We start from the raw sequence: 17,789 nt of genomic DNA, 5'->3' as shown, positions 1-17,789 counted from the left end.
TTTCGCAAAACACTATTTTTCCCTTGGTTATGTCAAATATATAAATATAAATAAATATATGTATATGAATATATTTCCATACTTTTCTACAATAAACAGGAGTAAAAAAATAGGGCTTAAAAGTTTTGTAAACATTAAAATATTTCATTTAAAAATTAGATGACAAATAACGCTTTCAACGTACAATTCAAATTTAAAGAACATACTGACAAAAAGATTCAGTGAAAGACGATTAAATAAAATATCTTGCGATTCATATAAAAGCAATTCAACATGTTAATCAGGTACAATTTTCCACTGCAATAGTTTTCCACTCTTGCAATTAATCCCAACTCTTTCTCAGCTGCAATTTGCATTTTCTACAGTTAACAAAACTTTTTTCACGACTGATAACATTTTCTTTAGAAAACATTTCTTTCTATACTTCATTTTTTTTTCTTTCAAAAGATAGAAAATTTATTTCTAAAATATAATCTTTTATCCAACTTATTTTTTAAAGCTATTCTGTGCATTCAAAACTATACTAATTCTCTATAATGGTAAATACTATTTAGTAAGGAATTGCATTTATTCATATGCAATCTACCTAGATTCCTTTAATCTGGCATCTAAAAAACCTAAACAGGGAATTAAAATTAAGGATAAACAGCTGTTAGTCATAAATTTATTAAACAGTTCAAAACGGCTGAAGAAAATTACTTTAAACAATTTATCTACAATATCTGCAACTACATAACAGCCACGCAGCATATAAAATTTTTTAATTGATAACGATTTACCTACAAACATTAAACTTTTCTCATGGCATAATAAAAACATTGATTTTTGATATTTTAATAAATTTCTTTATATCATAATTTGTAGCAATTAAAAGTAATTTATATATCCTTATAAAATTATGCTTTAAAAAATTTTAAAGCTAAATATGGTTAAATACTTTTATGCAAGATTGAATAAATAGTTTCAGAACACAAAAATTTAAGTACAATTATTTATATGCCCATGACTAACTTGTGCAAGTCCCAAAAGAACAACACAAAAGGAATACAAGATATTAATTCAGTCTTTTGCCACAATGTGATTATCTTGATTTAAAATTACAAAATCGTCAGCATAATTAAACAAGTAAACTTACCAAAAATGATTCTAATTTTTACTTTGAATGCTTATTTTAAAACTTTGAATTATTGCAAGAATGGATATATTGACTCATTTGTCACATTTTCTACTTCTTGCTTTAGCATGAAATTCAATGCCAAAAGGAATACAAACTTATTAACATGAAATATGATGAAAACGGTAAATAAAACAGTAGACCATTTTAAACAAAGGAATAGAATGCAACAGCTTTTATTTTGAATAAACATGGAACATTATTACAAACTTCATCCATTACGCTTTTCCAAAAATAGCACAAGTAAATGCAATATACCTTATTCCGGATCCCTCCAACTTCTGAATGTCTATTGTTCATGTACTGCTTTGGTTTTATTGAACATATTCCAGATGCATAATATAAATACTTATTATGCTAAATTATTGCAAACAGCATGACCAACAACAAACTAACTCGACACCCAGAATGTTGGGGATCAATTATTTTGTACTAATGTACAATAGGTTATATGGCAAAAAATCTAGGCACAAAATCATTTTCAAAAATTTAACTCCTCATAATCAATAAAGATAATATAATATATATATATATATATTTCATTTGAAGTCACAATTAACAAATGTTGCTCCATTAATATGGTTGTAAAACAGCACCAAATACTTCAGTGCTTTGGAAAAGGGACCAAGATTACATAAACTTCAAAAAGTGTAAACTCTGACAATAAATGGACAGTGCATGATAAACATGTGGCATTGAATTTGGTGTACAGGAACCACATGCAATACCACAATTCAAGTACGCAGAAATCTAAAACAAAGTTTTTCATATATTGCCTCAAAGAAAAGCATGTAAACGGAAGCCACCTATGTGAAAAATTCGCAATATAACACGAAAATGCTCGCCTGTATTTTGTCATGGTAAATAAATATTGCATAGTAAGTAAAAAAGATAAGAGACTTCAATTTGTACATTAAGATAAAAAAAATACAATGTATAGCTACAGTAGCTAGAATAAATAAGATAGTGTTGCAAGTTGTAAGCATATAATATTAAATGAGATCAAATATATCATGACCTCAATTCAAAAGTAAACAAATATGTTTACTACCTAGGAAGAAAATTTTTTATAAGTATTATTTACTTTGCTTATTACCAAACTACATCTTGGAACACTACCCTACTCTAGCTAACTACAGCATCACAGAGTAAAAAAAAGTTATGGCATTATAGTGCCCTACATGTTTTTACAATAACTTTTTAAATTGTACACATTTAAGCCTCCAGACTAGTATTCAGGTAATCTAATGAAAGACAACTCTAGAGTCAGAAATTCTATATAATAGGCATAAAAATTATATGTATATATAGATATATCTCTGGTCATGATATAATGTAAACTGGCTATAATATAGTTCTGAACTTTAACAAGAGGTAGCAAATACTGCATTTAAAGAATTATTTTAAAACATTTCAGTACAAAAAGGCCTTTAGAAGAGGGGGAGATCAACTTTTAACAAGGTATTTGGTGCTTTTAAATATGATTTATAATTGAAAATTCATTCATTAACAAAATAGGAAACTTTTGATACTTGATAAGGAAATATTTTTTGTAAGTATTCATAGATTTTTTACAAGAAAATTCATAATCTTAGGAGACTTTCAAGTAGGAACAAGAATAGAAATCAAAATTGTAAATAAAATTGCATTCATCAGATCATGAGCCTAATTTAATGTAAAAGCAAATATACAATGGTCCATAGAAAAGGTGGCCACCTTTAAAATAATCTTCATTAAACAGACTAGGAATCAGAAAAAGGGAAAAACCCTTAGTACTTTTAAATAAGATAAACATGAAATATCAACTAAAACAATTGTATGTGCTAATTACTTCATCTTGCTTCCTTTTTAAGAGAGCTTCATTGTTAGATATCTTATAAAAATTTCTTTAAATATATAAATGTAAAGAACTTATATTACATTTCATTATATGACATTGGAGTAGAGTTTTAAATAAAAAAATATACTTAATTAGTATGATTGATTGCAACTTCAGTTAAATATTTACGGCAGCAAACACATTCACCTCTTATAACGTAATACTATATAAACGCATTTCATATAAATGAACATGTTTATTTAGTTGGGTACGAACTTTACGTATTCAACAAATTTAAGATTCAAGCAATAAATTTGCCAGTATCTATTAGTAAAAATTGCATCCGTTAACACTGAGCATCAGTATCTATTAGAAAAAATTGCATCCGTTAACACTGAGCATCAGTATCTATTAGAAAAAATTGCATCCGTAAACACTGAGTATTTATGAATACTCAGCAATAGAGATACAGTAGAACCTCCATAATAATACCGGGTTTCAATAATTGCTATTCAAGAGTATTAGATGTATATAATTGATTAACAGAAATCATATAGATCTAATACCCATACTAGTATTAGATATATATAACTCGAGATTGAGTGCTGAAACATGCTACAACTCAAGGAGGAAAAAATGCATTTTATATACGGAGAGTATTATTCCGAGAATTAGTATATATCATGAGTTAAGTTAGTTGCAGTTATGCTTACCTTGCGATTTAATAGAAGTTCTACTGTATGAGTATCTGTTTTTATAAAATTGCTGACATACAGATACATAGACTTAAATTTACAAATATTTTATATTACATCTATTCTGCATGATAAAGTAGTAAAGCTCTAAAAAAAATATAGCTAACAAGTATATATTGATTGTAACTTCAGATAAAAATTGAATAAATTTGCAGCTACAATATACACTACCTTAAAACAGACTACATTTTAACAAAAACTTGTACAAGCAATTAAAAAGAATGAGCATGATTAACTCTTTCTCATATACATTACTTTTATGCAATAAACATATAATACATGCCGCGCATTAATTAACATACTTATCGTAATTGCACAATAATTATCGTGCAATTATGCAAACAACCAAGAAATCAACATGTGCACATTATATATATTTAGATCTCCAATAAAAGTTCATCGAAACATACAAAACAAGGATTAGATATATAATTCTTTTAACCCTTATCTCGCATTACAAAGAATAGCTCAAAATTTAAAAAAAAAATCTATAACAATTGTTTGAAAAATCATTAAATTAAAAACTTTGTTACTTTAATACAAAACAATTAAAAACATACATAAAAAAAACTTAATTGTAAATAAATTAAATTGAGATTTTTTTCATAATTTTCATTTTAACCAGAATTTAAGCTCTGAGTAATAAATCTGTGCTTATATAAATTTATATGTACATCTTAAATTAAAAGTAGACTATCTTTTCAGAGCATTTCTGGATAGAGTTATCACATTTGCATATAAATTAGCTAAAAAGCTCCAGAATCTTGAAGCTCAAAAAAGAAGGGGGAAAAAAGTTGGGAAAATCATAGTAAGTGATTAGATATAAAAAATAATAAAAATTTGACTCTGATCAACATTACTGGTAACTGCATGAGGTAATTATTTTTCAACTTTTGAAATACTATGCCTAAATTTCTTAAAATTTTATCCAGACGTGCTTAATTTAATTACCTGCACAGTTAGTTGCATAGATTAGTTACATTTTCCACAATAAAAACATCACATAGCTTTAAATAAACAATAACACATCAAAAACTTCTTTTTAAAAAAATGGAAATTGGTGGCAATCCGAACTATGCCCTACTTTTGCTTCATTTAGTGTTTTTCAGCTATGTGACTAGACTAGCAAGCACTATAAGCTTTATAAAGGTTATTATAGTGGAATGTCATAAGGGCGAAAATATAAAAGTAAACACTAACTCAGGAATAGAGGAGTGAAAAATTTTTGCTTTGCCACGTAAGTATTGATCGAGCCTATTGCTAACATATCGAACACTTATCTGTATAAATACAATGAGTGAAGTTGATTTCTCCACACTAAATAAAAGAGAAAAAACTAACAGCATATAAAACAACTTTAAAATTCGATGAGACATAAACCTGGTCACACCTGAAAATCAAAAGATTAAATAAAGAAAAGTAACGTAAATATTAAATACAATTGTATATGAAAATGGTTTTCAAAATAACACAAAAAATAAACACCCAATGCTCATATAACAGTAAACAATTACATAAGCATTTGTTTTGCAAGCATGGAACAGTCCCATTTATTTGGAACAGCCCAGCTAATTACAACAGAATGCACACAAACATTATCCAATGCTTGCCTTACAAATTGTGCATAGAAGAGTTTGTTCAGAATACATTTTGAGTCTATATCTCTTTCACACAGGAATGCCTAATGAAGCAGCACTTCAGGATTTAGTATCAGAAAGCAAACACCACAGATCAATTCCAAATTCAAAATAGTATATACTATTGCTGCAGCCAAAATCTCAATATTCTGATATAAAATCTGAAAATTACAGCAAATTCACAAAGCAGACAGAATTGGCACTAATTACAGTGCTGTCAGCTTTCACAAACACAAAAAAAAGTGATAACTGCTGCAGCATTAAACATTCCACAAAGACTAGGATGATAATACAAAAAATATAATCTTAAAATTAATAAAAGACATCTACTGCTACCATTAGTTTTGGTTCAGCAGTCATACAAAGTTAATTACAAAATATCTGATAAATGTATTTTAATATATAATATAAACTATAATAAAAAGGATTCGTTTCCTATTTTGGAAGATCGATGTTTCTACAAAATGATAAAATGATAAGGAAAATAAAACTAAATGGCTAATAACTATGCACGTTAAAATTCAAAAGCAGAATTCCAGATTTAAGTACAAATGTTGATATATAATTATGAACACTAAGTAGATACATCAACACAGAAGACACAATGCCAAGATTGTCATCCTACAAAATAACTTTGTTTAATCTTCAAACAACAATCTGAAAAACGTTAAAAGGTGAATTTTAAATGAATATTGTGAGCAATTGTGTTGTAAATTTTAGGTGTTATATATGTATATATGTATATATATCACAGGCTACTTCACAGATGTGTAAATATAATTCTCTCAACGCACTCTGCTACGACGAAGTGTAAAACAACGCTACACTAAAGGACTACATGATGTATATACTTTTATCTAAGGTTGTAGACTGGTACAAAAGGCAGCTCAGTCCACTCATATGTAGCTGCTATGGGTAATTCCTAGACAGAATTAACTACAAAATGCTATACTACACATTTTATGAGATCAACTATTACATAGCAACCTTATGATCTAAATATATCTAAATATCGATGCAATTGGCATACTTGACAGTTAAGATATGGCTTTTATAAATTCTATAATCCAGTAACTATACTCTGGCCTTAAAAGAAACATGGAGTCTAAATGCTCTTTAATAAGTAATACTACCTAAGCAACCGCTAAAGGTAGTCTATATATGGAAGAGGCCACAATCTTTACATAATATATAACGTATTTAAAACTAAAACATGATGATTATTTTTGGCTAATGTAACCACATAACCTTCCGATGTTATTTTAAGCCCACAACATCGACTAACTTTAACATAAGGGCACTCGAATTCGGATAACAAATTGCCTTGCCTTGAAAAAACAACAATATGAAAACGATTCCCATGGCTGTCTCCAACCAAAACATCACCTGCATCACTAATATCAATTCCATTAGGAAAATTAGTGACATTTTCACAGCCAATTCTTCTTAGAAATTTCCCTTTTTCAGAAAATACTATAACGCAATGACCTTTAAAATCACATATGTAAAACTCTTTAGCACAAACAGCTATGTCAGATGGTTCTCTCATATATTCGCTGCAATCAAACCAATGTAAAAGATCTCCAGCTTCAGATATAATAAATACTGTTGGAGCAACACTATCCACAGCAACAATGGTGCCTTCACTAGTTATGGCTAAGCCAGCTACAATATCAATGTAACGTATTGCTATCTTCTTCAAAAAATGTCCAGTTTTTGTAAAAATTTGCATTCTTGATCGCTCGCTTCCTCTGTCACAGACAACGAACTTACCTGAACTTCGAATCACGGCAACCTGAAAAATAAGATATACATCAAAAAGCAAATTCATGTGGGAAAAAAAAGTCTTACTTTAAAATTAAATATGTAGCTTTGAATGTAGAATTGATTTAAAAGCTATACAATTAATATTACATTTTTTGCTAAATATTTTGAGTTTCTCAAAACAACTGAATATAAGAAATTAAAAAAAATTTACATTTAAATATATCAAAAAGTAAATTCACAAAAAGTATTAGAAATCCATCAAACATTTGTGTTTCTATTTGAGCAACATGCCTTTGTTTGAATTTAAGTAAACTTCATAGAAATTAAATTTTGCATCAAAAAAAGAATTCATTAAAAAAATCAAAAAGTTCTGCACAATTACACACACACACACACACACACGGGAAACTACTTCTCTAAACACATTTAAATGCATAATGCACAAAAACTTTGTTAATGCCAATAAAATGTGTAAACTTTAGGTACTTGCATGTATAAGATACAAGTGGCTTGCTACTTTATTAAAAGCTTTAAAAAACTTCCCTTTACAACTATTTGTAACAAAAAGGACAGATTTTTTTAATAAAAAAATTATTCAAAATCAGGTGGTAGTCTATTTTTATGCAGAATAATTTATTTTAACAAAACAAAAATAAAGACCTAGGGGTTAATCAAAACCAACAAAATGTATCAAGTCTTAATTATAATACCTTTTCTTTCATATTTAAAAGGGAAAACGTTCAGAAGAACTAAAAATTTGCTTATTCCACTGACTGCTCAATATTGTAATAAAGAAAACTTTAATTCTTAAAACTGGTTAAATTCAGGGGTGTTTGTGGGACCCCAAAAAATCCCCGGAAACTTTTACGGACTTACTACCGACATTTTGGAGTTTCGAGAAGGGGGGGGGGGGAGAAATGAAAAATTACGATTGTGAAGTATTGAATGACCTAATTATTAAAGTTCAATGAATTACTTTTTTTGCAAAATTAATAACCATTAATTTTGCAAAATTAAGACCTTTGAACCCAGGTCACGTGATCGCACATCTGGTCGAACGAAGTCTCTCCCTTTTTTTTTCTGCCGCGCCTACTTGCCGAAAAGAATCCAGAAGAGAATGTCCGAGAACCGGGGGAAGGAGTCATAACTCGCAATAAGGAAAGAACAAAAAAGAAGTTTTTTCCCCCTTTTCACGCATTATCACTGCCTTTGGAGAAAGAAAGGAAAAGTTTTCACTACACACACTGACCTTGCGTTTTCTGCTTTCAAAGCAAACAAAATTACCCAGATCAAAATAAATAATTCATTATTATTCCTACTTCCTTTTGAACGACGATCCCCGGAATTTCCGGGTATCGAAGTTCAAAATCCCCGGAATTCCGGGGTTTCCCCGGAGCACAAACACCCCTGTAAATTACAAATTATTGTAATATCAAGAAAATAAGATTAATTGAATAAAAATATCCTTGCAGGGACAAATTGAACGTTTATATTCTATCCTAAATACAAATTTAACACTTTTCAACCTGTTGTCATATCTGAAATAAGCACAAACCATCCCTCTTGAAATTTGTAGTCTTCTCACAGTGGGAAAAAAAAAAAAAAAAGTTGAATGCTGATATTTCTCAATAAGGGACTATTTAAACCCTTGTTGAGAATTGTTTTATTGTTGAGATTAAAAAACTGCATTGAAATGATTACATTATTCTTGCTGAGTCAAAAAGATTTAAATTATTCTTATGCTCACTGTATTTTGTTAAAATATATTAATCATTATAAAAACATTTTCAAATCAAGAATACATTCTAAATGGATTATTTATATAAAAACTTCGATAATTTCAGATCGTATTTTTCAGTTTTATTCATTATTGGAACTTTTAGATCATGAAGAAAATTTAATTATACTTTATACAAATATAATAAGTCAGCAATAATTATTGTATTTAGATTATTATTTATAAGATTTATAATTGTTAAGGATTAATGCAACTTTCACTGCAACCAGTTTCAATATGTCCGGTTTGATATACATTAACTTCAAGCATAAATTCAAGTTGCAATCATGCCCTATATTTAACCTGTTAACTGGGTATGACGAAATATTTCAATGCAAAAGAATTTAATATAAGTTAATTACCCAGTTAACAGGTTAATTAATAACATGCCCTATAATTTAACTTTGAAAAGATATGATGTGTTGAAACGCATTAAAAATATTAGCACTTATTTAAAAAATAAGCATACGTCTTTTTTTTACCATCTAGAGATTGCATCATCTTCCCTACATTCATTCATTCCCGAGATTTCTGTCATACGAAATATCTAAAAAACTAGTCACTTCCTTAAACTGAAACATTTTTAAACAATTTCATATCATATGGTCAATATGGTTGCCATAAGCCCAAATTATAGAAAGGTGTCAAAAATGGGAAAGTATAAATGTATTTTAATAATTATAACAAAATGTTATAAAAGTAGTATTATACATTCATTTAAATTTTGAGCAAAAACTGTACCACCAAAAATGTATTGAGGAAGAAGTGCCACGTCCATCTTAGAACGAACAATATAAGAGATTAGTTTTTCCTGAGCGATTAGTTACTTAGGACATTTCGATAATAGCAAAAGAATTCAAGATACTACAATCAGAAAAGTGACAAAATATATAATTAATGGAATTCAGCTTTTTATTTAATATGGAAAAACATTACATGATTAAAAGAAAAAAATGTTTTTTTATAATGAACACAACAAAATTACCTTTCTAGGATACCAAAGCTGACCTTCCTCTTTACCAGCAACTCCAAACTGATATTTGAAGTCACCAGTTTTTTCAAACACTTGAATCCGATGGTTATTAGTATCAGCAACTATGATTTCTTCTTCAAGCCCCAAACAAAATCCATGTGGCGAGCTGAACTGACTTTTACCAGGACCCAATTGTCCAAATTTGCATCTATTTGTAATGAAAAAGATAATGTATAACATGATATTCTAAGTGCAGGGGAAGGGATTAAAAACAGATCGAAATATTTACCTGATTTGCATGGTACTCAGCTTCACAGAAGAGCTCCTTGGTGTTGGATTATATGTCTGCCCCGAGATAGGTGATAAAGCTGAAAAGCGGAAGTGCATTTGCAATTAGTATCTTCGAACAATATAACAAAAATTAATATCATTCAGTATGCCTTATTAAAGGCTAATTACATAAGGCATGCAAAACAACTTTTTAACTCTGAATTACACAAGTTACAGCACTACTTTTAAATTCTACACAAGCACTCATATAATAAGACTGAATCATAGACTTATTAGATTTTGGGAAGAGGATGAGGCAAATCCTCAAGATAGTATGCAAGCACCTAACATTTTTTTCGCCCTACAATTTCATTCTAACGGTATGTAATTATTAATTATCTATTTTGTTTAAAGATTAATTCTGTACTTTAGCCCACTTAAACCATTTTTGTAACAAGCACAAGGAAATCTGGTAATACAGCAGGCAGATATCTTTGAAAAGTTATTTTGGATGCAACATCAATTAGAATATATCTTCCCTTTCATGTGTACTCCTCTTACTTAATGCAGAGAAGTGTCAAAATACACTAGGCAATTAATTACTTGGTAAATGCAGCAATGGAAGTTCTGCACTTCTCACTGACAAGTCAAAGAGCATTTGATTCAGAGCTTTGACTCAAAGATATTCTAGTTCAATTCGGAAAGGAAAAGATATTATATCAATACAAAAAGTTATCAACAGTTACACTGCTAAAAAATTTCTCAATCATCACATTAACCTTCATAAGTTAAACAGAGGTATTCCGATAGTCAAAAATCATCAGATAATAAACTGTTCAAGAATGCATGCCAGTATTCTAGGTCATAATGGCATACAAGTTACTATTTCACTCAAAATGCTTGTCAATAGATATTAAGGAGATCCAGGTAAAGATAGTGTAGATTGAACAGTTAGACTCTCAATCTTAGTACCTTATGTCTCTGAAAGGGTATTTTGACTAAGTCCTATACAATTTCTTATCTTTTTGTTTCAGGCGGTAAGGATGCTTCCTTCATCAGCAGAACTCTTACCACTACTTACAAGTTTTCACATTAGACGATCACTATTAATTATCTTTCTATTGAATTAATATCTGTTCAAATCACTTATATGTTGTTTTATTTCACTCCAATTCAGTTATCCAATTACCACTAAATGAAATGAAATGAAAACAAAGTGGTCCAAGGAGGGAATACACCTTTTCCCCAACTACTTGAATCACTTTCTTCACCAAACTTCCCATTATAAAGGAGTGTTTGAATTTTCCTTGTAACCAGTAGTCTCAAGATTAAATGAGCAGGAACAAATGTTGCACAAAAACATCGCTGTTTACCATTCAGATATTCAACATCCACACTGTCCAAATGTAATAGAAATTTTATGAATACACACTATGGCTCGGGAAAGATATTGCTGTTCTAACCCATTTCTCTTACAAAAGTTTTTTTTTTTTTTTCCCCACCTCAGAATGGAAAATTAGGAATTATAGTAATCGTGCAATAACTATGAATAGTGTATAAATCTCATAATATAAAATAAATGGAAAGTTGGTTTTTTTAATTTCAAGTTTTGATTTATATTAATAAGCAAAACACATGCACAGAAAAAAAATTAGTATGTCTATAATTTTTGCAAACCAGTATAAATGCAAGTTGCATGTTTTGTCAGACTGTGCCTTCTTTGACACCAATTAGTTAAAAAAAAAAAAAAAAAAAACATTCACACTTTTTGATTCACTTTCTGCTCATCAATGACAAATATAATTATAATTGAACTTGGCAATACTAATACTTCCATTTTAGAACAAATGAGACTGGAAACCTAGTTGTGTTATGAATAAAGAATATACTTTCACATGACTATATTGAATTTATATCACACCAAAATGAAATTAGAAATGGCTACTTTTTTTAAAAATCATAATGGATATTTTCACTCTGAACCATCACACATTAGAACTAACACGTAACAAAATTAAGAATGCATAAGATCTCTGCTTCTGATACAGACACAATTTATTGTTAGAAATAAGTTTTCAGATCGTGAAATAGCAGTTCATTTCCAAAACTTCACAGTATGGAATTCAATAGCATTCTATTTCTATTAAAAACGGAAATCGCCAATTTCTTTATAAATATCCATTGAAGTATGTTGCAATTTTCTAAACATCATATGCAAAATAAAACTTAAACTACATATTTTTTTTTTTTTTTACTAAGATTAAATTTTTTCACACACACACACACACACACACACACACACACACAAAAAATCCATACAAATCACATTCATTTAACTTACCAGAAGGTGGTAAAATAGGAGGGCTATGAAGTCCATGTCCAAGCAAAGGAGTTCCATTCATTACTGGGCCATTCAAAGGACTTCCAACTCTGGAACCAGTATTAACAATAGGGTTACTTCCCAGCAGACTTTCAAGTCCTTCAATGGGTGATGGAGTGTTCATGACTCTCAAAACTTGATTTCCAGATGGTGGAGAATTAGGTATAGGATTATTATGCAGATTCAAACTAGCCATCTGACCATTTAAAGACGGTTGACCTATAAGGAAATTTTAAGTGAATTTGTAACTATGCAAGAATGGACACTAACAAATAAATATGGACATTATAAATACACAGCAACTATTTTTTGAAATGTTCAATCTACTGCACACAAAATAAACACAGTAAATAATAACGTTTAAAAATTCAGAGTGCAATAAAATCAATTCCATACTAATTGAAAAACATGTAATCAAAAAGCCATTAAAACTATTACTAAAATTATTTTATCTATTCTTTTCCAACCTATGTAAATATTCAGAACTAATATGAATAATAACAAATGCTGAACCATGTAAGATTCAAAACTTAGATCTTAAGACTATCAAAGTCATAAAATATATAACTAACCACACACCCTTTAAGATCACAAATATGCTACTGTAGATCATGTCAAAAAAATAGTGATGTCTTTTACATTTGTATCTAACTTAAGTTATATGATTATTTTTAATAAGCATACCGTTAAAAACAGTGCATGCCATCTTATTTTATGATTAAATTCAAATGCATTTAAACTACTTTATTTTCTTTCTACTGATGTTAAATGGAATAATGATGTGAAATGATATTTTGAATATCTGCACATATTGAGAATATTTGCTGATCAATAAAAATAAATGAAAATTAATGTGACAATTTAGGATTAGGACAATTGTAACAAATATAGGATTTAATAATATATAGAAGATAATTATCTATATTTTTGGGAATTTGAATATAAAATTTTATTACTTTTGTCACAGTGAAACCTTCCATAGCATAACAAATATCAGGCTAAACAAGCTATAAACCTGAGTACCTAATATATAAAATTCCTTCTCAATCTAATCAGAATTTTCACCAATTGTCAGCAACAAAACCACAGGGAAATATTTAGTGAAAGGTGTGTACTATTTTCTTTTGTTAAACGTTTTACTAAAAAGGATGAAAAATTTAAATGAGTTACAAAGTGTGCAGTTAATATCTATGTTTACCTTAGAAATCAAGTAAGATTTATATTAATGTTATTACATAAAACAGCAAAATACATAAACCCATAATAAATGTTAATTGTAAACTTATCGCTAAAACAAATCCTTCTGGTAAATTGAAGATCAGTTAATGATCATTAGTCAGGATAAAGAACATAGTCTTTGAATAAAATATATTGAAGAGTCACGCAGAATTACTGAATTTATGAACAGACATAAACATCTCTTGAAATCAACAGTATATTTCCAAAGGAATTTATAAGAATTAATCTTACCATTATTTATGGATATAGAGCCCATTTTTGCTAGTGCTGTAAGATTAGTGAGTGCATTAAACTGTGCTGTTACGTCACCTTCAGTAGTAGGACATAAAAGCTCAGAAAAATTGAGAGGGGGTGTAGTAGCATTACATGAATTCTGAGATATGCTTCTTTCCGCCATGCCCGCCAATTGGGCTAGATTATACTGAGCTACTATATTATTAGCAAGATCCACATCCAGAGAAGGAAGAGGATTCTCAGGAGTAAGGACACCAGTTGAGAGACTAAATGCATCACTTTCAAAAGATGAACTGGAATGCATGGGCGAGGTCTTTTGAGATGCAGGGGAGTCTTCCTTTTTAACAGGAGGCTCTGGTTTCTTTACAATTCCAAATGCTTCTTTTATGCTTTCTTCAAACCTTTTTTCATCAGTTTCAAACGTTATTCCAACTGAGATGTCAAGTTTCGGAGTATTATTAATCAATGATAACAACTGTTTCCCAACAACCTACAATAAAGACATAACATCATTAATGAAAAGCAATTCAATTAAAAATTACCTTAGATTCTAAGATAAATGCAAGACTTGCTAACCCATTGTTATAAAAGTCCCCTTAGAAAATGAAATGAGTGCATATCAAAATTATTCTAACCAAAATGTAGCATTTACCTAAAAGCACAAGGAATCTAACTAAAGTGTAGCATTTACCTAAAAGCAAAAGGAAAACTATTTCGTGCCGTTACTTTAAAGGCCTTAGCAGAGAAATATCGTTTATACTTTCGTTGACAGCTTTTCGCTCATGCCTGCAGGAAACCAGTCAGGTAAGATTTTCGACATCGTGTGCAGTTTTCACACTGCTTGAAAGTGTTGACAATAGGGACAGAAAGATAGTTTGCAAATGAAATTCAACCAATCGTGTACGGCTTGGCAGTGACGTAGTTGCTAAGAACAGCGTGATGACGCCAACACGACACTAATTAGTAAACATATTTCCCTAATCACTCCTTCTCAGTAAAAAGGCGGCAGAAAAAGTCGTATGGCCGTGTAATAAAAAGTCGGTTTTGATTGGTCGGTTTCTGATCATGAAAAGCCGGCTGTTTGGAATCCACTGAATATTCATTATTAAAAAAAAGTTATACGAAGAAATTCGTACAAAAATTATCAGAAGATGAAGAGATACTAACACCAGTAGATAAGAGTAATCAAAACCGAGAAAATTTATTTTCAGAATTAAAAAAAAAAAAATTATAAATGTTGAAGTGTGTCTTCTATTTGTGAAATATATTTGATCAGATTGAATCTTTAATTTTTTTTAATAGTGGTAGAGTTTTTGATTATATACTTTGAATTTTTAAAATATGTAAGTAACATCTTCCATACAATTTAAAAATTATTTAATTCCTATGCTGATGTGAAAATTAATAAGGATGGTTCATTTTCTAACCATTGAAATAGAGTTCAGCAAATCATATAGTCACATTTGAGGGAATTGAAAAATATGAATGATTCTGTTGTTGTTTAATTTTTTAATGTAAAAAATACAAGAAGTTTTTATTTTTAAAGTTAATTGCACACCCACCCACAAAATCACTTTTTTAACATATTTTTGTGTTAAATTTGATATTCACAATTGAACCTACAAAATACCAATACAGACGCATTATGCAATTATGTGATTTTTTTTTTTTTTTGTATTTAAATCTGTCGTTATTACCGAAAAATTAACAAAAGTCATTGAGCAGCTATTTATCCTAGGTTTAATAACAAAACTTACTAAAATTAAGTATAGCAAAGAACAAAGTAAAAGTACAAAACTGTTACTAAAATTATATAAAAAAAAACTAAAAATAGCAATAAAAATCCATTATAAGCAGTAAAATACAGAATGTATGAACAAGAATCCCACTAAAGAAATGAGTCAACTACAGATATTCACAAAACATGAAGAGCGATAAATTAACCATAAAGTACACCTGTGTTTTTGGGTTTACCATATAGCACATGCTCAAGTGACGTCATTAAATACGGTTTTTTTTTTTTTTTTCGTACTTATTTGTCTACGAAAGAGTAAACGGTATTTGCCCGATAAGGCCTTAAGTCAGAAACGAGTACCTTAATGTTCGAAAAGTCAGTGGTGCATTTATCCAAAATTTTGCTTTAAAAACTTTAATACTAGGTCTTCACTAGGAACATTTAAGAATTTATCTAATTAATACAAAAATAAAATTAGCCTATTAAATATCTGCATAAAAAACATCCGACATTTTGATTTTAGCAATAGAAATATTCTTCAAAATTTGTCAGTTGTTACACCTTGTTCTGGATATGCCGCAAGTTGTAACAGGCGTGGGTCAAGCTATGGCTATAAAAATGTTTAAAACAATTTTCTCATTACCATGAACTTATTAGTTAAAATGTACAAGACATTAGGTAATTATCACTTGGCATAATGCTAATAAATACACTAAAACAGTGATAAAATTATTTAACCATTCAACAAAGTCTGCCTGCATCAGAATTGCAATCAATGCAAGCAAATGACAGACAGCGTCCTATCGCATCCATTTTGCACCCAATACTGTGAATTAAGAATTGACCCCGTTCGCATTCATGAAAAATACGAGCAGTGGTGATCTGTTTTTAATGCCTTGTCTCTGGAACTGAACTGTCCCTGTTTCGATATCCTATTTCGCCAAAGAACGGCTACGTAAGCGGTCTGATGTATTCTAAACTGTTGGGGCCAAACGAATTCCCATTGGTGTGGCGCGAAAGTTGAAAGAGGAAGTGCCAGCTTAGATAGTATTTGCTATTCTCACTGAACACAGTTGAAAATTACAGAAACTGCTCTAAAATAATCCTAACATTTGCTTTAAAACTGGATGTTAGTGTGTAATATGATATAACATATCGGCAGAGTTGTTGCACGCATCTCTGCAAGTTAGAATAAAACCAATTTTTTTTTAAGAATCTATACGCTAGTACAAAATCCTCACCCCCCCCCTCTTTAGGATTTTCCCCTTAAACCTTTCATTTCCTCTTATCCGTTTTCTCTGTTATCATTTCTTATTAATTATATCACCATGTTCTCATTTCTTTCTTTACAGGTGTATTAGGAAGAGAGAGTTTTTCCTCCCATCAAGTGAACCTTTGTTCGATTCTTTCATAGGTGAATCCTTAGAGAGAGAACCCATCTTTGAGGATACAAGCATACTTTTAAGGCAGAAAGTCGAACTATGCGATTCAAACACAAAACAAGATAAATCTTACAAGTTGTAATTTGTTACAACTTACCCGCGATTTAGTTATAATTTGCCCTATCGCATAGTTTCAGATATTTTTGTTAATTAGCAAAAGGAGAATTGAATGCGAACAGAAAAAAGGCAGTTTTTAAAAACTTAATGTAATGGCAGAATAAATAAGTAAAAATATTTTTGAAAAGATAATCAACTTATCTAAAATCATAGTTCACGAATCCCCCCCCCACTTTTAACTAGCTGCATGGAGCACATGTTCACAACATTTGTGCACATCTCACTCAAACATTTCTCGCCATCAACAAAGACTTGGCGATTACTAGATACACATATATACAAGCCATATAAAAATATACTATTCAAATCAATTACACATTCTTCAAATAAATTAACTGCCAGATGTGAACAGTAGTGTAGAAGACAAGGAAAAAAAAGATTTTTTAAATGTTTAAATAAAATTTCAAAAATTCCACAACTCTCATTTGGTTACATCTTCAATCTTTATATATCTAAATACAAATAAATGA

At 29.7% G+C, this 17,789-nt stretch overlaps 1 protein-coding gene across 1 annotated transcript in view; it reads right to left on the bottom strand.

Moving 5' to 3' along the window:
• Positions 1 to 1,319: 1,319 nt before the first annotated feature.
• Positions 1,320 to 17,789, bottom strand: part of LOC129959532 (brain tumor protein-like) — a 53,524-nt gene continuing 37,054 nt past the window's right edge. Inside the window, exons 7-11 of the mRNA XM_056072409.1 lie at positions 14,023 to 14,515; positions 12,514 to 12,771; positions 10,192 to 10,270; positions 9,915 to 10,110; positions 1,320 to 7,180 (exon numbers count right to left, since the gene is read on the bottom strand). Coding sequence (XP_055928384.1) covers positions 6,566 to 7,180; positions 9,915 to 10,110; positions 10,192 to 10,270; positions 12,514 to 12,771; positions 14,023 to 14,515 — 1,641 coding nt within the window. The 3' untranslated portion in view covers positions 1,320 to 6,565. The remainder of the gene's footprint in view (positions 7,181 to 9,914; positions 10,111 to 10,191; positions 10,271 to 12,513; positions 12,772 to 14,022; positions 14,516 to 17,789) is intronic.

Source organism: Argiope bruennichi, chromosome X1 (assembly GCF_947563725.1).
Source record: "Argiope bruennichi chromosome X1, qqArgBrue1.1, whole genome shotgun sequence".
NCBI classification, from domain to species: Eukaryota; Metazoa; Arthropoda; class Arachnida; order Araneae; family Araneidae; genus Argiope; species Argiope bruennichi.
This window is presented reverse-complemented; position numbering and strand designations above follow the sequence as displayed.